This window comes from Aedes aegypti, chromosome 2 (assembly GCF_002204515.2).
Source record: "Aedes aegypti strain LVP_AGWG chromosome 2, AaegL5.0 Primary Assembly, whole genome shotgun sequence".
Taxonomy (NCBI): Eukaryota; Metazoa; Arthropoda; class Insecta; order Diptera; family Culicidae; genus Aedes; species Aedes aegypti.
The window spans coordinates 298,501,053-298,521,672 of NC_035108.1; the positions used below are offsets into that span (position 1 = coordinate 298,501,053).

Sequence of the window (20,620 nt, forward strand, 5' to 3'; positions counted from 1 at the left end):
TGTTCGGAAAATTTGTCTAGAGCATCGAACTGATTACTCATTTCGATACAATTATCAACATTATTCATTTCACCCTTGGAAGAAAGTTCGCATTTCGGAGAACCGTCCTTTCTTCCATTCTTGCCACGTTTAGTGACAGTTTTAAATCCCACTTTTTTGGAAGGAAGTTGTTAGCTCAGAGATTCACCCTTCCTTTTGTTTGCAGTTGTTGCACCATGTTTAGTGAATAAACGAAAGAAGATGTGATCTCCTGAGTTTTTTTCCCAAGACGGTGTCCAAGAATGATTACCACCGCTAGCTTTCACCAACGGGTCCAACGAAAAATCGAAGGCACGGGTCCAAACAAGGATCGTAAAGAGATCGATAGTGGGATAATAGTACTGTTTTATTAGCACTGAAAAGTACTGTTATATTGCTTAAGGTAGTTTTTAAAAAAACTTCCAAGAGAAGAGAGAATTCGTGCACGCACAGCACGAAGAACCACATAAAAGTGTTCATGAGTGTGTTTTGATAGACAAATACTGTGTATTTGGCGTTTGAAATTTGGTTGCCGGTATAGTCGTGAGGTGACGAGGCCGTAATTACCATAGTTCTATTCAAAGTTTTAATTTAATTTACAAAACCTCAAAATTTCGCAAATCTGTGTCAACAATTCCATACATTGCTTCGTGTGCGGTCGCCGATCGTTCATTCAGCCAAGCACGTATGATTTTAATCGAAAATAAATCAGCTCTTCGGCGGCGTCAATCGAATAAGCACTACGCCTAATCGACAAAACGTGACCAGCCTTCGAATGCGGGTTGACCGCGGACGAAATTGTTTTCATTTTTGACCATATCGAACCGTCGTAGTCGTCGCCGTCGTCAGCGATTTCGGGGTGTCAACTTTCGATTTGGAGCTGTTTGGAGAAATGGAACGTTTGCTCAGATTAGCACGTTTTGGAGTGCGTTGGTGTCAAGAATCTATTTGGAGAGTGGAATCAAAATAATTTTGTGAGGGATTCTTCACTATTGTAATCCACAAAATGCTTTTGACATCCCTGGGATATGACGATTTAAGTATTACTGGAATGGAATGAGCAAAACATTTTTTTATGGAAGCGGTTTTGCCGCTTGCTTTGTGTGTGCTGATTGGAATCAATTTTCGTCTATAAAATTCAAATAAAGCGATACTTTGTGCATGCCAACTGATGTTGTGGCATTGTTCATTAAAAGACCAACTTCCATCAACAAGTTTGAGCTGGTGTATATGTATATAAAAATCGTAAATGGCATTTTCAATTTGACAATGGCTGTTTGTATAAAAATTCCAGAGATTACTATATTTGCTGTCTATATGTAAGATATTTAAAATTGTATGAACTGTGATCTTTGAGATCTTGTAAGCAAGTTAAATTGAATGCCTAAAAATGTAGTACTTATGTTTTTAACAGATTGACATAAATACTTAACTTAAAACATCTAGTTATTTAAGATGAACTTTGAGTGAATTTCATTATTATGCTGATATTAGTAATGAGTTTTTTTTTAGGTCCTTATAGGGTTTTTAAATCACTGTGACCAGTTTTTAGATCTATTGTGACACAGTAATGAGATTTAAAGAAGAGTAGTGTGTGGTCTTCCGATTCCATGGCAAGCTCCTGCAGGGCGAGCGACGGAATCAAGACCAATTGTTTTCGGTCCGCGTGGCGCGAGTGCGAAAAAATATTCGCGTTTCTCAGTTAGTATGTATGCTTTAAATAAAGCTGAAAATTGTGGCTGCTCAATCAAGGATGAAGGATCAATTGGTGAGCTCGTTTCATGCTTTTTTAATCTATAACATATGTATGACCGCACATTTAATCGTTTTAACGGTGGGACATAAATATGAATATTCAACAAACTATGAATGGTTCGTCACTGTAAGTGTCGGCATAAACTCTAATTCATATTTTTATATATAAAATCCTTCCTTTTACCTTTATTTTTATAAAAAAAAGGCTTTGAATGGTTCGGTCTGTTTATCTGTGCTAGAAGTATAGACTTGCAAAACGTTAATTTTATTCAAAACACTTTGAATGGTTCGCCACTGTAAGTGTCGGCATAAGAATATTATGTGATGATCCAGCCAATCGATTTATATTTTTCAATTTGAGAAAAATATTGTTACACATGCTTTCGTCATAACAGCTGTAGGAATGTTGCTTTTACCTATTTGTTCAACAAACTTTGAATGGTTCGTCACTTCAAGTAACGACATTATTTACTCCTATTTGGAAATTTTCCATGTCAATTGAATATATTTTATTCCTAAGCATGTTAACAAATAATCGTTCATCATGGTCTAATCGCTTATCAAAGTGAATCCTGTGACCCAACGATCCTCCGCATTAACAACCATCCCTCCCAGTAACCTTTGTGGAGATGCAGAGGTAAACACGGTCTCCAAATAGCAAAGGTTACACACTAACATTCCTTCCCTCAACCCCACCTGACTGCAAGGACGTGGCCGGCGCCGTTATTGACCATGTATGAATAGAGGCACTGAATTATGCACACTGAAGAAGATTATGGCCAATCCCAGCCGAACTTCTAGTTGATTCTTTGTGCATTTTCACTGACTTTGGTCAATCACGGAATAGCAACCATTGATATGTGTAGTCAGTCTAAGCTAAGCTAAGCTAGCTAAGCTATTGTGACACAGTAATGAGATTTAAAGAAGATATTAAAAATATATATTCAAAATTAGGTTTCCATCCCGCAACCAAATCGCATGTCAGTTATAAATCAATTCGAAGTATCGCAAACGCTAATCACATCTGTTTCACCGCGATGGCTTCGGCGTATCGAATTTGGTTGACCATGATTCAAATGAACAAAACCATATCATAATCAGCCATCATCGGGGTTGGTCACGCACATCAAAGAGCTCTTTGTTGGTCCAACCCCGAACGTGTTTCCACTGCATTCAGTGAGCGGAAAAAGCGCAACTAATATGATAATGATGATGATGCGTGATGTACGGTCAAATAAAACTAATCGATAAATTAGCACTCTTAATTGGAAGCCAAATATGCATCGGAGTCAATTAGCCAAGGGCTGACATGTAACCGCTTCTAACCAGGTGCAAATAATTAACATAATCAAATATGTTAACATTACTTCTATTAGTAAACTTATAACAATAAAATTAAATGTTATCGCTTTGAATTATGATTTCCTCATGATGGAGGATTTTTCTTAGTTTCTTATGTGAAACAAATTTTGAGTGTAATCGAAAATATCCATTACATCTTGAACATGTTTACTTAACTTCTAGAATGAATTTGATGTTAAGAAAAAAATATTATTGCTTTGATTTTTTCGTTACAGGCATAACTGTCTATTTCACGTAGTTAAAATAAATTTTGAGTGTAATTAGTATCTTTTATATCTACTTAAACATGTTCATCCAACTCCTATAAGCAAATTTATTCCTAAAAATCAGCATGTCCTCACTTTGAATTTTGATTAACAGGCTAACAGACTCATGAAATAAAGTGTTTAGCAGTTTAGTGTAATTGAAAGCTTTTTTTCTTGTTCAGCTTTACTTGGCTCCTACAATTAATTTTAATTGTAGTGAGTTTTGAGTGAAGGGGCCCAGATAGCCGTAGCGGTAAACGCGCAGCTATTCAGCATGCCCATGCTGAGGGTCGTGGGTTCGAATCCCGCTGGTCGGGGGACTTTTCGTAAAGGAATTTTTCTCGATTCCCAGGGCATATAGTATCTTCGTACCTGCCACACGATATACACATGCAAAAATGGTCAATCGGCAAAGAAAGCTCTCAGTTTATAACTGTGGAAGTGCACATAAGAACACTAATCTGAGAAGCAGACTTTGTTCCAGTTGGGACGTAACGCCAGAAAAAAGAAGAAGAATTTTCGAGTGTCTTCAAAAATGTATGTCTCTATTCAAATTTAATAACATGACATCTACAATCAATTTTATGAAGAAAAAACTTAATAACTTAATGGCACCGCTTTGAATTTTGATCAACGGTCACGTGAGACCAAGAAAAAGGGCATACCCCTTGAAAACCTTATATTTTTTATCCAGGTTCGATGTGAATATCAATTTTGCAGGGTGGTTGCCCGGTTGTCTTGAAACATGTCCCGCCTAGCGTACCCTTCCGGTTTTTGCTACTTTCTGGATATTGGGTTCACTGTAGAGTCTGACGTGCTCGTAGTTAACTCTCAGCCGCCACACACTATTCTAATTTACGTTGCCAAAGATGGTTTTAATCACCCGTCAATCGAATATTTCAAGTGCTAGCAGATTCTCTTCCAGCATGATCCATGTTTCTTGTTCATAAAGAACCACCATGAATCTTGTATTTTTATCTTTCAAAGAATTATAAATCCAGTGTATGCTCAGAAAAGCTTAAGAAATTTTAATGCAAATCTTGATGAATATAACAGAAATTCAAAGATTCTAAAGGCCTTATTCCATTGAGCCCTTTAACAATCAAGGACACCGAAAGAAATTAATACAATAGTGATGAGTTGAAATTTTTTAACTGAATACCATCAGTATACAACTGCTTACGCTTGTAGATCCTAAGGCCTATTTTCGTGGATTCCTTGGAGGTCCAAGAACATCGAAATAAATCTTAACACTACTTCGTATACTAATTTGAATAGGACATTTAAAAACTATTTATAGACAATTGGTTACGCTTGTAGATATCAAGGCATACATTTGATAGAAATCTTGGAGGACCAAGAACATCCGCACAAATAAAATAAATACACCGTTTTATAATTGATCTAACGCCCCGTAGATCCCAAGGCCTTTAATCAATGGAGTTCTTGGAGGACCAAAGTTGTTTGTACAAAACAATACTCAGTTTTGATGGCTTAAACGAATAGTCAAGATACTATGCCATATTCTTAACTATAAAACCATTGCTCATGCAGATAGATCTTAAGGCCTATATTCCATGGAGTCTTTGGAGGACAAAAATCATCGGTACAAATTGTAACAATACTCAATTTACTGATATGAATAGATGGCCCTGTGTCATATCAAAAAAATATCATAGTATCATTAAATACGCCCTAACCATTGATCAAGTGGTATTTTTTGCGATTCCAAAATCTAGCTTCCTTTCTCGTCGAACCAATTGTTAGAGTAACGTGGAGCAAAAGTTCGTGTGGGGCAAACATACCTAGGACGATTCGAAACAAATGTTATAAATGGCTTCTGTAAGTGGTAAGTGGTTAGAATGCTTTACAAGTGAGTGAAATATCGATTAGGTTTTGCAAAAGCTATGGCTATTTGTTGTCTTTTGACAAGAAAATTGTAATTTCCGATTCAACTTTCATCTTTTACGATTTTTCATTTAGGGGCATATTATGCGTTGCAAGAAAAATTATGATTCCTGGAAAATCCAGGGTCATCTATTGGAAAATTTCCCATAATATTGATCATAGTTACCTGCGACCTCAAATATTGAAATATTTTGATTTATGGATACTGTCAACGAGCAGTTTTGGCCTGGAACACCAAATGCATTATGTTGATTTTTTCTGATAAGAGATAACCAATGATCCGGATTATAGAACCTGTGTATTCTGGTTCTCTTATCCAGACCATGTCAATGAATCAAGTGTCTCTACGTTATCAGACTTAATAAGAGGTGAGGGAAGGAGGGAGATCAAGCGATTTATAACTTTCTTGGTCGTTGGATCGCTTATTCACTTAAATGATGTTTCATTTGAACGATTCCGGACCACACCCATGGCCGAATATCCACGCCATTGCCGAATATCCTTTTTAATTGCAATCAATGACCTCAAAAATTCGATAGCTGAATAGGATTATTTACTGATCAACAACTCGTTCAACCCGTTTTGAAAACAGTAACTCATACCTAAGAAAATGATTTAAATTTTCACGCTGCGGCTCAGGAGAAGAAGTTGGTGCAATTTAACTACCGTCATGCTGCTTACTGTCATTGAATTCAATCTAATTCCTCAAGAGTTGCAGTGCTTGCTGTGGTTCATTTGTTCTATGCGGAGATTGTTCGCTGCGCGTTATTTCCGCGAAGCAATCCACATTTTTAAATTTCCTCGCAATTGCTAGTCCTATTGAAAAGATGCTTTGAGGTGTCTTATTTTTACCAGTCTTCAAAAAATCTCACTTCAAAAGCTGCTGAGATTCAAAACCACCAGAGCAGGATTTATTCCGCGCGCACTTTTTGTTGAAATCCAGACATGCAATGAATCATGCCACGTGTATGCGAGGATTGAATCCCAGGATTCAATCCTTGATTGATTGTTTGCTGGCAAAAATATCTAGTCGGCATTGATATTTCCGTCAGTTTTAATTGGAAATTTCTGCCTGACAAAACACTTGGAATGTGAAAGATGTTAACATGAAGAGTTGATTCTAGTGAACTATATCTGGAATATGACCTTCAGACTACCGTCAATATTTGTTTGCCTCTTGATCTGCACGATTGCAACGCAACTCTCATGTAGACGGAACTCCTTGCTTATAAACAGAGAGTATACATAAGATTTTATTAGACGGTTAGAGTGCTGAAGTATGTCAAGCAGGAGTAAAGATGTGACGGTCTAATCCTGGACTTAACAATGTTTCCCGATTTTGGTGATGACAATTTTCAGATATGTGTTGCTATTTAAATGTTTCTAATGACCGATATAATTTCATTGCATTCATTACTACCTACGCCGCCTCCCGTTTGGTAAACTTTATTTCTTCTTATTCCCTATGAACTGTCTAACTTTCACATTCAAGACGGAGAGGATTTTATAATCATTCGATTGATTGCTCAATCTTGGGATTGAATCCGTGCACAAATCGCGCATGCTGAGATTTGAAAAATCAGGATTCAAAACGATCCCGCTCATTGAGATGAATTCAAAGCATGCTTGTTTGAATCTTGGAGTAGAAGGATGCTCTTAGAAGACTGATTTTTACATAGGGTAAACTATGCCAAATGTTCGAGTGGGGCAAGAGATTTTTTTTAATATATCTATAGAGCTATAGCTCAATTCAAAATAAAACTTATGAACTTATGGTGGTTCGAATGCCATTCAGGTAGGAGGCTTTCACTACAAATATCATAAGAATCGATTGAGTTTTGCAAAAGTGTATGTTGATGAAAACTTAGTGTATAAAAAAGCGAATATTTTGTGTTTCAACCAGCGAACTTTTACCCCACACTAGATTCAAACTCTTGCCCCACCGGTGGGTCAAAAGATGGCTTAAGACAATCAATTTTGACTAACTAAAAATGGGTAATTATTTTGGCACAAGTTTGTTTAGAAAAATTATAGCCATTATGTTGAAGTTTCACTGTGTGGTATTTTTTTCTTTTCAACTGCTATGGATTTAATAGAAATTTTGATTGTAGCACTAAGGTCGAACTTTTGCCCTACCTTATTCTAACTGCTTGGATAGCATTTTTGGCCCATAGTGGGACAAAAGTTCGAATTAGCAGAGCAAAGTTCGACCCATAAATAAACTCATGGAAAAACTTGGAAATTGCTAAAAAATAATTTAATTTACTAAAATATGTCTAATCTAAGGAAAAAAAAAATCCTCAAAATTCTAATTTTTATCTTAGTTAAAAATCGTCTATTTTTGGGTATATTACAATTAACCCAATTTAGGGTAAATTTTTAATCATGGTACAAATCAAAATCACTTTACGGCAAGAATGGTGTATTGCTGTCATGAAAATAGCATCATTTTGCGATTCAATTTGCGAACAAACGAACAATTTGGCAAAAGTTCGTTTTAGTTAATCATTTTTAAAACTGTTATAACTAAAAATGGGGTAGTGCTTTGTGAAGCCCAAGCAGGACAGTTCGGTTTTGCGTCGTCCGATTGATTTAGCTGACGGATTCGCGCGTTTTCGTTGCCGGAGAATTTTTTCCCCCTGTTTTGGAGCGTCTTGCTGGGTAGTGCTTCGAGAAGCCCAAGCAGGACAGTTCGGTTTTGCGTCGTCCGATTGATTTAGCTGACGGATTCGCGCGTTTTCGTTGCCGGAGAATTTTTTCCCCCTGTTTTGGAGCGTCTTGCTGGGTAGTGCTTCGAGAAGCCCAAGCAGGACAGTTCGGTTTTTGCGTCGTCCGATTGATTTAGCTGACGGATTCGCGCGTTTTCGTTGCCGGAGAATTTTTTTCCCCCTGTTTTGGAGCGTCTTGCTGGGTAGTGCTTTGTGAAGCCCAAGCAGGACAGTTCGGTTTTGCGTCGTCCGATTGATTTAGCTGACGGATTCGCGCGTTTTCGTTGCCGGAGAATTTTTTTCCCCCTGTTTTGGAGCGTCTTGCTGGGTAGTGCTTTGTGAAGCCCAAGCAGGACAGTTCGGTTTTGCGTCGTCCGATTGATTTAGCTGACGGATTCGCGCGTTTTCGTTGCCGGAGAATTTTTTTCCCCCTGTTTTGGAGCGTCTTGCTGGGTAGTGCTTTGTGAAGCCCAAGCAGGACAGTTCGGTTTTGCGTCGTCCGATTGATTTAGCTGACGGATTCGCGCGTTTTCGTTGCCGGAGAATTTTTTTCCCCCTGTTTTGGAGCGTCTTGCTGGGTAGTGCTTTGTGAAGCCCAAGCAGGACAGTTCGGTTTTGCGTCGTCCGATTGATTTAGCTGACGGATTCGCGCGTTTTCGTTGCCGGAGAATTTTTTCCCCCTGTTTTGGAGCGTCTTGCTGGGTAGTGCTTCGAGAAGCCCAAGCAGGACGGTTCGGTTTTGCGTCGTCCGATAGAGTTTGTTGACGGTTTCGCGCGTGTTTTCGTCGCCGGAGATTTTTTTTTTTTCCCTTTGTTTTGGAGCGTCTTGCTGGGTACGTATTTGGGAAGGCCCAAGCAAGACGGTTTATTTTCGGGACGCCAAGAAGTTTTGCTGTCAGTGTCAGTTTTGTGTTCAGTCGAGAATGGATGGCCAACTGGTGAGTTCGTTTCATGCTTATGATAACACATATTTTCTTGAAAGCGTAACTTTTATGTAATATTAAAACAAACTTTGTATGGTTTGTCACTATAGGTGTCGGCATTATGCTTTTTTCTTATACAATTTGAATATACATATATTTTTCTCTTTTTGACATTATTAAAAATTATCCTTTGAATTGTTCGACATTGTGAATGTTGACGTATTTTCTAAAACTTCTACCATATCGAGACAAAATGCACAGTAATACTCATATGTAATTTTCAAACAAACTATGTATGGTTCGTCACTACAAGTGTCGGCATTATTCCTGTTTCATATAAGTTAAAATATATACATGTAATTTTCAGTTTTCGTCATTAATAAAAACGTCTTTTGAATTGTTCGACATTATAGATGTTGACGTAATTTTTCCAAAAACTTCTCGAGACAAAAATACAAAACTAGCTTTAAATACAAGTCGTATATTTCCCCCTTGTCCATGGATCGCATCACCGACCAGAGGTGACTCCCAGATCTTTTCCTTCCTCACTAATAAACACCCTTCCCGTGGTGATTGTGGAGATGCAGAGGTATTCTCGGTCTCTAGAAGCAACAATCATTACACCCTAACATTCCTTCCCCATCCCAACTGACTGTAAGGACTTGGCCGGCGCCGTTATTGATCAATAATATTAGATCTGCTAAAATTGCACTTCGAGAGTAAGCGGAAACTCCCATCCCTTATTCATTTGGATCGTAGTGCAATTCTTACCAGTTCCGATCAATCACGGAGTAGCAACCATTGACATGTACAGTCAGTTTATGCTATGCTATGCTATGCTATGCAAAACACCCCTTTCTTTTTACCTTTATTTTTGTAATAAAAAAAACTTTGAATGGTTGGACACTACAAGTGTAGACTTCCGAAAGGTTCACTTTATTCAACAAACTTTGGATGGTTCGTCACTGTAAGTGTCGGCATAAGAATAGGAGTGTTAGGAATGTTTCATTTAGGTATTTGTTCAACAAACTTTGAATGGTTCGTCACCCCAAGTGTCGGCATAATCATGTTTATATCTCACAAATAATTATTTATCATGGTCTAATTGCTTATCAAAGTGAATCCTGTGACCCAACGATCCTCCCCATTAACAAACATCCCTCCCAGTAACCTTTGTGGAGATGCAGAGGCAAACACGGTCTCCAAATAGCAAAGGTTACACACTAACATTCCTTCCCTCAATCCCACCTGACTGCAAGGACGTGGCCGGCGCCGTTATTGACCCTGTATAAATAGAGGCACTGAATTATGCACACTGAAGAAGATTATGGCCAATCCCAGTCAAACTTCTAGTTGATTCTTTGTGCATTTTCACTGACTTCGGTCAATCACGGAATAGCAACCATTGATATGTGTAGTCAGTCTAAGCTAAGCTAAGCTAAGCTTTAAAACTGTTATAACTAAAAATGGGTAAATATTGCTATTTACGTTGACGTGCAAATCCAGTCTAACTGAGCTTAAAATGCGGTAACAAAAAATAACCAAAGGATACTTAACAACCATGAACCATATCACCGCCAATCCAGCAACGAAAACCAGATTTTGACTTTGCCTTGCTTGTTAAAAATCTGCATTTCAAACACACACAGCAATACATTAACATACTTTTTTTTCAGCAAAATTGTAGCCAATAGATTAAAGTTTCACCGTGTATTCATTTCTTCTCAACAATAATAGTTTTCCTGGATACATTGTTTATTCCACTAAGATCAAACTTTTGCCCTGCCCTACTCTAAATGCCCTTCTATTCACGTACCTGATGATGCCCTCGGCTGCGTCGTTGATGATTGCTTTTACGGTAGTCTTTAAGAAGCGCCTCATCAAGCTCAACCTCTTCCAGCAACACTGCCTCGAGATGCTACGCGTATGTATTGCTGCCGTTTAGTTGTGTCAGTCACGGCGGGCGTTGGTACCGTACATTGTTGATAGCGGATAGTTTTGGGCGCAGTTTCAACTGCAGTTTCGCAAAATGCTGCTATTTGATGAATTTTCAGCTTTCAATCTGCTATTCGAGTGAAAAATAAATCGTATTATTAAATCAAATTTTCTGTAGCATCGAAAACAGATTGATGTTTTGAAAAGGACTGCTATGTTCTGTACGCACTAATCTAGCAATGGCCTATGATGCGTAGTTACCTTTGCACATTTGTAACATTTATGCAAAATCACTCTCTGAATCCATTATGCACTAGGGGACTGGGAGCTTAAACTTTCTAACAACTTCTAGGTAAGTATGCACAAAACACACAAAACAGAAGCACAGCCCTTCGTGGGAACCATGCAGCAATCACATATCACGGAAATTTATGCTCACGCTCATACATTATTTCACGCTGCTTTGCGTCGTCGTCGTCGTCATTGTCATTGTTGGTGCGGCACGGGCTGCCAGGTCTCTATTTTCCAGGCCACAATTCGTTGCGGATTTGCCCGAGATTGGCGCCATTGTAGTTGTTTTTGCGCGGAGTGTGTACGTGTGTCAACATTGCCACATAATTTGCTAGCACTTTTGCGTTTTGCCGGCTCTGCTCTCTGCCGGTCTATTTATGCCCGACGACTTCTAGTTGCACTACCGTAATTTCGGGTGGAATTGATCATATTTCACAGATCAAAGATATATACGAGTTAGTATGTGAATGCCTTGACCATAAATAACATAACGCTTGAAGGAGGAGAGTTGGACTAGAGGGTATGTTATTGAACAACATTGAAATATAAAAGTTTATTCACTTTTCTGAAAACTTTTTCAAGTTTTTCATTATATCTTCTTCTTTATAAATAAAAATGAGATGGTGTTTGTATGGCTTGAGAATGAAATATCGCATTTTGAAAATTCTTTCATGGTTATGTTCCTGAAATGTTCCGATATGTTTGTATGGGAAAAAGCTTAGGACATGGACTTTAAAAGTAGAAATAACGAAAGTGAACGGAGCTGTAATTTTGCATGGAACGTTTCATGGCGTATTCAACGGCCTACTTGATAGCAAAACGAAGTTTGCCGGGACCACTAGTAAAATATACTAACCAACACTTTAAAATAAAATCAATGTCGTAAAATGAAGACCTTTGATCAATCATTTTTACAAAACAACAATTTCAAGCATAAAACTATCACCAATTTTTATGAAACATGATGAATCGATAGTTTTGTGACCCAAAAGCTTTAAACGATTTGTGAAAAATTCAAATATTTTTTCCTTAGCAAATGTTTTGTACCTTGAAAATATTTGTTCGAACATTTTTAAATTATTTTCTTTTTTAATCCTGTTATTGTTTATATTGTTCCAAAAAATTTCCATGCCTGTATTCAAAGCGTATCTTCTTCTTCTTCTTTCTGGCGTTACGTCCCCACTGGGACTGAGCCTGCTACTCAGCTTAGTGTTCTTATGAGCACTTCCACAGTTATTAACTGAGAGCTTACTATGCCAATGACCATTTTTGCATTTGTATATCGTGTGGCAGGTACGAAGATACTCTATGCCCTGGGAAGTCGAGAAAATTTCCAACCCGAAAAGATCCTCGACCGGTGGGATTCGAACCCACGACCCTCAGCTTGGTCTTGCTGAATAGCTGCGCGTTTACCGCTATGGCTATCTGGGCCCCCAAAGCGTATATTGGTAAGTAAAAGTGCTGAAGACACAAAATTACACAGACTAATATTTATGCTAGGGGCCCAGATAGCCGTAGCGGTAAACGCGCAGCTATTCAGCATGACCAAGCTTAGGGGTCGTGGGTTCGAATCCCACTGGTCGAGGATCTTTTCGTAAAGGAAATTTTCTCGATTCCCATAGGGGGTCATGCACAAATTACGTCACGCTCCGAGGGGGGGGAGGGGGTCAAGCCAAGTGTGACAAGCCTTACAAAAATTTCGAAGGGCTCATACAAAAAACGTGACAAAGGGGGGGGGGAGGGGGTCAAAAAAGTTGAAATTTAGCGTGACATAATTTGTGTACCATCCCTAGGGCATAGAGTATCTTCGTACCTGCCACACGATATACACATGCTAAAATGGTCAATCGGCAAAGAAAGCTCTCAGTTAATAACTGTGGAAGTGCTCATAAGAACACTATCTGAGAAGCAGGCTTTTTCCCAGTTGGGACGTAACGCCAGAAAGGGGGAGGAATATTTATGCTGCAAATAACTCTAAAACGTTAGTGCTCAAAGTAGCCCCCGGAATCAAAAGTAGCTCCGTTTGACGGTACCTACTCTAACTAACTAGTACAAACGAGCAACGAGCTTGCAAGTGCATTCGTAAGCCCGCGCGTTACATCTATTCGCATCCGAGCAGAGTTCGACCGCGTAGCTTAGCTTAGCGGCGACATGATGCAGTTATGTTTCTGTTTAATGGTGTTAACTTTTTGTCACCCATCTCGCTCTCGGTGGCTTTGCAGAAGAAATGTGGCTTGCAGCAATCGAGCATAAATAAGCTAAAATTAACTTGGATGCGGGATTTGCTGGTTGTGGCTTGGGGATGTACGAAAATAGGGCACGAGCCAAGAGTCAGTAGCTTTGACTTGGTTGTATTATTAGGATATCTCGCTGCACTTTACGCATGGACCTATGTAACAATGAGATATTTTCTCCCCTCTTGCTCTTTTTCGATTATAACAGAGCAATAGTTACTGAAGCTTTTTGGAAGTTTTTAAATATGGATCGAAAGACGATGTCCTCGAATTTCAAACGAGCGTTCCAGGCACTGAAACTGGTACCCTTACGAAACTGTTCCATTGTGCAACCATTATTTGTACTCATTTTAAAACACTGAATAAAATATAGTTTTTGTACCAAAAGTTTCCAATTTTAGTTTGTAGCAAAATAGAAAAAAGGTTTAAAAAATGTTCAATTTATCAGTGGTTATCAGTGATCCAGCCAACAGAAGAAGAAAAATAAGAAAAAATGAAAACAAGGAACATATTGTATCAAATCAATGGTAAATTTTTGATAATAAGGGAAACTATTGTGCTCAGTCGCTTAACAAAAAATAGAAAATGCCTGTTTTACTGACAAAATCCTTTTTGTACTTCTCAGCAACGACTTTTGTCGTAACCGTTATCGTCACAAAACCCCGGTTCGAAAACGCAGCTGTCCACTAGCCCTGGTGAAGTGATATCGATACAGGTCACGTTCCACAGTCGCACCTGTGAAGGGCACAACCGACCGAATCAGCCGAAATTTGAACGGAATCCTTCACGCCGCATGAACCAGAGGAACTCTCCAGAAAAATTGCGGTAAAATCACTGCACGATTATCTCAACCACAATAAGGATGCCGTTTTACAAAATAAAATTCTTTTAATAATTTGAAGCAAAACTATTGAATAGAAAAATGTTTTATATTCAACAATTAATTGTTGGGGTTGGGTCCACCCTATTGTTTACTTAATAATGCTTCAATAGAAAAAATCACTGTCTCACCAATGGTACTGTGGAAAAATACCACACGTTATCAATCAAAATGACTAACCACGTTGGAAAACTGGAAATCACTCCACTTACCCCAGGAAGGTTTCTACTTACGATGAAAATCCTACCAAATAAAAATAAAAGCGCACTGGAACTTCCACACCCAGCAGCAAGCGTTTGTCGTGAATCGGATCTGCTATCAGTCTGATTGGAGGTGCATCGAGAGTAATGGCCGATTTTTACACTTTTCAAAATAAGTCACTTTTTTTTTCTCGTAGCCACTTTGAAGTACTTGCTTAGGGAATAGTCCGACATAATGAAATTAAGTTCGTTTAGTTTCGAGTCTCAAAACTGTCTAACTGTATTTATCATTTCTTCTTTCTAGGTAACCAACAAGTATGTACGACATCGCCCGAAGGCTGACGAACTTTGACATCTGTTCACAGAACCGATTTCGAATGCCTTTCACATATTTCATAACGCTGAAGGGAGTGGGTGGGTGTCCTCAAGTTTGTACTCTGCCGTGAATTGCAAGTCAGTCCCATATGCATTTTCGTCAGAATTGATTTGTGTTCAGTTTTCAACATCTCTTCCAATGCCCTTTCAGCTGCACTAATGAAATAATATGATTTGTTCGGAAAAAAAGGAAAAACCAGCAAGTCAAATTGTCCCATAATGAAAAGTAACCGAATATCAGTCCCACTACAAACTTTTGCAACGTGAAACACAAACATGTAACTTGTTTTGATCATCTTTATATTTTTCTCGGAAAGATATCGTAGTGAAAAGCAAGTTGTGAAAGTTTAATCAAGATGTGAACATGTTACAATCCTCTGGAATTTTTTGAATATTCGCATGGAAATCGAGTTTGATAACTTCACAGGCCATTTTCTCAATGCCTACTTTTTACAGATGGGACTGACTTGCGATTCAGGGCAGTACTGCTCATACAAAAACTGTAGAACTATCATACAAAAAGCGTTACAAGGGTATAGGCGGGTATTAAAAAAGTTCATTTTCAACGTTAAGAAATATGCGGATGAGCCCCAACACCGCGACAATCGGAATGTTAATGAATCAAACAAGCTTCATTCAAAATTGAATTGCATTTTTTGAGCCACATATGTATTACAGGTAAAAGTCTATTTAGTTAAACACAATTTCTGAAAAATAGAAATATATTCAGGATTAGCTATGCTTTCATTCCATTTTACAGTGAATCAACTTTCGTGTATGACCAGCATCTGTTTAGAGAGAGAGCTAGCGCCCTCGACAGTTCCATCGGTTAAGTCGTGTTACATTACCATCCATCTCTTATGATCAGTTTCGTTTGCTAAAAATAAGAATAATGGTTAGTTATTGGTAGTATCAATTATTTCATAACTCTCCTCATCCTTGAAATTCCATTGATCAGCCGATGGTACGCCAGACCGTAAAATTGCGGTGAACTCCCTCCACCGCCGCATACCTACGGGTACAGCTTCCATTTAATTACCCATGCGGTTATCATGATCGGTCCACTGGAAAGAAGCAACTCTAAACTGAGATTTTTTTTACTGTATGGAGTTTATTCTTAGTCTGAAAATAGCAAAAGTAGAATTATATAAGAGATAATACCAATTATCAAAGAACTTACTTGCAAATGTTTTGAGATTTTCTTCTCATCACCAAAGTACTATGATCAATAATAAACAATCCTATGGTAACGATAGCTACCACAGGCAACTACTAGAAGGGAAAATCACATCAACAAATTAGCCAGCTCACCGACTAGCCAGCTGTCATTTTCCACTCCCCACTGTTTACCACTTCCCGCATCCACTGACTGCTTAGATTGCTGTACCTTTTTTCAATATACCTTGAACATACCCATGCTTATGTCGCCGCGGGTAATTAAAATTCCGTCTCTTCACTAACAGAAAATGTACCAACTTCTAGTAACATGTCTCGCTCTGATTTTGATGTTTTACTGAACAATTGAATCAAACGATCGATGGAATGTTCAAAACCACGACTATGGTTGAAGCAGTCAAAGTAGGTGTTAAATTGACTAATAAAATTGTTATTGGATACCGTTTCTGTTATGGATTCAAATTTGTTTTGAAAATATTTTGAATTGGAATGCTCATTCTTTAAATACCGTTTTGACTCATATATTTGATTAATTTTAGTATTGTTTTTACGCAAAAGTATGGAACAACATTTTGATTCAAGTGCCGAACACTGTGTTCATTCTGTCTCATATTCCGAACACCTTGATTCAAATTCCGAACAGCACGAATAAATCGAATTCAAATGAATTATTTCGCAAATAAATTTATCTGAGCTTGTTCTACTGGTCTCAAACTAGAGAATCATAACTACTCCCGCGGTATAAATTATAATGGAGACGTTAAAATTTAATTGCAATTGACTGCCATTTCCTTGTAATTTAGTGACATATTTCAGCGAAACATTTCAACCAAATCGCAATGGACCTATGGACGAGTTCATTATTTGACGTTTGAGCGGTGCCGTGTTATTTACGTGACCATGGAAACTAGTGAATTTGGCACCGCCCAAATGTCAAATTAGTGAACTCTTGCATTGGTCCATACAAAAACCGAGTGTTCGGAATATGAGTCTGTTCGGAATTTGAGACAAAACGGTAGCTAAGAGGACGTGCTGTTTAGTTTTTTCACAACTAATAACATACATATTTAGCAGTTATTACTGAATCTTATTTGAAACCTGGATCCAAGCTCAAAAGAGATCCTTTTTTTTGTTTATCATAATGTACATTGAAAATGGTATGCTACTCTACCAAGAGGAGTAGGAGCCCTGAAGGAAGCAGACCATCATCGACCGACCGCTCCCTATCGTATAATCGCCCCGGTTAGCTCTTACCGCGGCTCCGACTCGCAAAGATAAAACTTGAACGAGTAACCTGAAACTTGCTGGCTGCTGGTGATAATTTGCTAGAAGAAAGTAGCTCTATTTCTCCTCTACCTGTGCTTACGTATACCTCGGGGGGAAATGTTCGGTAATCAGTTTGTACAACACTCTTACGTCGTCGTCCATCGGAATGTTATCACTGGTAGTGAGAAATATTAATCTTCTAATTTAAGTCAGCAATAACTCAGAATGCAAGCATAATTAGTTTTCTTTGAGTTTCGTCTATTTCAAATTTTTTAACTTTTGTTTCAGGAATTTGTTCTGTTCACGGCATTTCCGTGCGTGGAATTGCAATTGTTCGACTTGTTTCCTATATCGTACCATCTGAGCTTTCCTAGTATGAATCAAGTTTCGATACTGAGCACTCTTGAAATCCAAGTGTCCAATGGTAGAAAGCAGATTTTGAACCTCTTCTTCCAGTTTTTGATGATAACGGTCGTTCTGAGAAGAATGCATAAAAACGTTAACTATATTAAATTACACTCAAATTGTTGGCAAAATTACCTTGGGAGAACCATTCATACCATTAGAGGAGATGCATTGTAGAAACATATTCAAGTATGGAAGCAAACTGTCACTCTGAATATCTCCGGAAGGATGTGTTGTAACCGTTTGCTTATGAATCATCTGCTTGAGCTCCTCGAGCTGCTGCTCAAGTTGTTTCCGAGAATCTGCACATCTTTCAAGATCTTTCTGGTGTTCAGCGGAAAATTTATCAAGAACAGATTGAATAGCATGGGCTTGTGAACTTCCATCACCACACTGAACCGACTTCTGTAGGACTTTCTCTGAGTTAGGAGTTTTGACACCTTCATCGAAGTCATGAGAATCGCCGATTTTCAATTCTGTGCTTGACCCGGGAACAATGACCGGCAGCAAATTTTCTGATGAACTTTTCGATTCCTTCTCTTTGATAAAAGTTTGACTTCGTTCTCCTAGATAGGTTGGGATTTGACCAGGCTGGTGAAGGTTCTTCCTCATCTTTTCATCTAGCATATCGGTTGCTTCTGGTTGTCGTTTGCTAAAGTAGCACCATAATCGGGAGGCAGATTTAACCGTTTTAGCAGGTTTCGATGGTTTTGCTTTTTTGTCAGGCTTTTTGTTTAGTTTCTGTATTTTGATTGGAATTTTAGAAGCCATTTTTTGTTTTTATTGATTTTAGTGTTGATCGATAACTGTTAAAAAACTGTAACCTACTTTGATGGATAGATATTCATGTGGCATCTAGATTTATACATATTAGAGCGGCCACAGTCTCATCACTTTTCTAGTGCCAGATATTTTGAGTGCCCGCTACAATTATGTAGAAGACCACTTTCAAATTGGATGACACAGTGATTTCTGAGAAAGAAAAATACCAATAATTCGTAAGGTATTGATTTAAGAAGATACTTCTGGCAATGCACAATGGTAGGGAAAAATGTAGTTTTTCCAAGACTTGTTTTATTACTTTCATCAAAAGAATACCTTATCTTAATGTGCTATTAGGGGTTTTATTTTATTTTTCAGAAAAAAAGTATTCACATAATATTGTCCATTCAGATTAACTTAAGACCGAAGTTCATAAGAAAAATGAAAAATCGCCAACAAAAGTTCGGCGTCGGCATTTTACCGAAGTGCTACGCCGACAAAGGCATTTCCTATGCGTCGGTGAAGCACTAAATTAGAATGCCGACGCCGAACTTCGTCGAAGTTTAAACTGACGAACTTCTAATTGTCACTCGAATTGTCAATACGTAATTTGTTGGGACCGTTCTCTTATATACGTGATTTTTTTCAGGAATTGATTCAAGATTCCATCAACGAATTATTTTAAATTTCATTTAACATTTTTCTAAGGACATCCTCCAGATATTTTGCAATACATTACTCCTGGTAAGTTTTCTGGAATTTTGCCATAATTTTTACAAGAATTTTATCGAAGATCGTTCCATTAATCCTTTTCTTGACGAGTTTTATTTCGATTCTTATGATATTTATATAAGAATATTATCAAAAGCTATCTCTCAAACATAGCTATGAAAAACATTCTAAAAATTCTTTTACTATTTCCTAAACTAATATTTCGACCTACTAAACTGGTGTAGAGGTGTTTACGGGTAGTGGACGCCAGCGCGATGGCTCGTATAATTTATTATTATCTCGACGCTTTCGCGAAACAGCGCACCTTGGGTGCTGAATAACGGAATAATAGTTTACAGTGCATGCAAATAATGTGTAGTGTAGTGCGTTAATTCGGTTTAAAAGGAAATTTATTAATTTATGTTCCTCGTTCTTCTGGAGATCAGATCAATTGATTTGTTGTCCAAATTTCGCATACATATGAGTGTATAGTGTAGTACTGTGTGTATGTTGTTAGCTTACTACCATATTCTTATTTATCAAGAGTGGTGAGTACCTGTCGAGTTACTCGTTCAATGAGAATCTGAGAGCTCACGTCTTTCTGCCATTTCAAGGTAGGTAAACAAACCTTTGCCATGGTTTCAACTTTAACTCCGCATTGCGGTTTCATGCTTATAGTTAGGACCATAACTGCTATATGCACCATTATGCGGAATTTAATATTTTCATTTTATACATTCTCACTCTCATGGTTTTCATGTGAACACGCAGAATGTGGGGTAGAAAATATTCAAATGCTCCAAAAAGAAGCTTGTAATGAAGTACTAGATCAACGGTAAGTTGTCAGGTACGCTCAATTTTCGCATGGATCTCATCCCATACAATGTTGCTTCAATTTACAATTGTATATCGTATTGGTGTACGCAATTCGTAAATAGGAGAACTTTTTGGACCGGGACACAATGCATATGTTTGTGTCTCACTTGATAGTTAATACTAGTGTTACACTGTCTGTTTGAGCGCAAATTTATGCATGGTGTTGTTGGTTTTGATAATCGCAATACAAGCTTTTAGTTTGTATTGCATTTATTATCTTTTTTCTTTTTTTGCTAACGCGAAAGAGTGATAGGGCGCAGCGTATACCATCAACACAATGCCAGTATATGATCGTATCCCACTAAGGCATGTATTGATACAGATCGATACGTGCGCCTGGGGTACTATATCGTGGTCTGCATTTTGTTCATGGCTCGCTGCATTAATATATTTCCGATCTACTTGTCTCTGTGCAGTATTGAGTGGAAATAAGGATATGAATATGGTCGTTCTAGTACTAAATAAATTTTCGTTTTATTTTCATTTTTTCGACTTGTGGAGCTATTTCTATACAGGAACATAACTTTGGAAATAGTGCGCCTGATTACACATCAGTTATGCCATGCATTGCACTACTTCTGACGTTGTAT

General features: G+C 38.0%; 1 protein-coding gene across 1 annotated transcript; it reads right to left on the minus strand.

The window, feature by feature from the left end:
• Positions 1-17,513: 17,513 nt before the first annotated feature.
• Positions 17,514-18,499, minus strand: LOC110675713. The gene is made up of 2 exons (XM_021841418.1): positions 17,817-18,499; positions 17,514-17,753 (listed from the first exon to the last, which is right to left on the minus strand). The coding sequence occupies exons 1-2, from the start codon at positions 18,450-18,452 to the stop codon at positions 17,535-17,537; spliced, it is 855 nt and encodes a 284-aa protein (XP_021697110.1). The 5' UTR covers positions 18,453-18,499; the 3' UTR covers positions 17,514-17,534.
• Positions 18,500-20,620: the final 2,121 nt, after the last annotated feature.

Excerpts from the sequence above, each read along its gene's own strand:
- LOC110675713 (XM_021841418.1), bottom strand. The coding sequence starts at position 18,452 with ATGGCTTCTAAAATTCCAATCAAAATACAGAAACTAAACAAAAAGCCT. Across the intron at positions 17,754-17,816 it reads GTATGAATGGTTCTCCCAAG|AACGACCGTTATCATCAAAA; the intron begins GTAATTTTGCCA and ends CATTCTTCTCAG.